This window comes from Saccoglossus kowalevskii, chromosome 7 (genome assembly GCF_978046115.1).
Source record: "Saccoglossus kowalevskii chromosome 7, keSacKowa6.1, whole genome shotgun sequence".
NCBI classification, from domain to species: domain Eukaryota; kingdom Metazoa; phylum Hemichordata; class Enteropneusta; family Harrimaniidae; genus Saccoglossus; species Saccoglossus kowalevskii.
In genome coordinates, this window is record NC_140647.1 from 32,024,063 (window position 1) to 32,025,029 (window position 967).

General features: G+C 38.1%; 1 protein-coding gene across 1 annotated transcript; it reads left to right on the plus strand.

Moving 5' to 3' along the window:
* The first annotated feature begins 439 nt into the window (after window positions 1-439).
* Window positions 440-967, plus strand: LOC146740941 (uncharacterized). Its single transcript, XM_085501910.1, has one exon. It carries the CDS (start codon window positions 440-442, stop codon window positions 965-967), a length of 528 nt encoding a protein of 175 aa, XP_085358036.1.

A 967-nucleotide genomic window follows, 5' to 3' on the forward strand; every position in this document is an offset into this window, starting at 1 on the left:
GCTAGACAGCTAAGATTGAGTGGAGAAAAGGCAAAGATCACACTAGACACAATGGGTGCATCTCACACTATGACCACTTATATTGAGAATGGTCTGCAAGTCTGTGACCTACAATGCAAAGAAGTAGTACATCTTCCAAAGATATACACCAAAGACCCGTATCACGTCATTATGTTCCTACTCGGAAGTAAATATCCCAATAGCCACTGCAAGATGTTGTTTCACCACAAATTGATGCAGATGTGGGGATATTTATAGGTAATGCAGTGGTAGATTCCTACGCACCTATACAAACAGTGACTGGTCCTCAAGGAAGTCCACAAGCGACTAAAACATGTCTTGGATGAGTGATATGGAACATGGTTCGTTAAATTAAATCAGACGAAAGGCAAGATACATTTTCGGTTCTTGTAATACAAGCAATCGAAGAACTAAATCGATGGTGAAAAGCTCCATCAATCTTGATTTCCCTGAAAGTTCAATTGATGATAAAACAGAGTATTCTCAGGATATTAAGACATTCACTGAGAAAGTAGATAACTCACTCAAACATGTCAATGGTGATTACCAAATTGCCTTGCCATTTCATGATGATGATGTGAATAATCAACATCATGCTATGCAGAGATTCAAATTTCTTGAATGTAAAATGAGAAGAAATCAGAAATTTCATGCAGATTACACATCCTTCATGAGTGACATCATTAATAAAGGTTATGCAGAAAAGGGTTTGACTGAAACACTGAACAGAAATGATGGAAAGGTACCATACCATGGAACATCCTTGAATGACTTATTATTATTTGGACCAGACTTAACGAACAAGCTTATGGGTGTGCTACTTAGATTCAGACAGGAACCAGTAGCTTTGATGGTAGATATTGAGGCTATGTTCCATCAGGTGAGAATATCAGACGAAGACTGTGATTGTTTACGATTTTACTGGTGGCCAGAAATCTGGACATGA

Bases quoted from the DNA above. Each gene is read 5' to 3' on its own strand.
- LOC146740941 (XM_085501910.1), top strand. From the start codon at position 440: ATGGTGAAAAGCTCCATCAATCTTGATTTCCCTGAAAGTTCAATTGAT.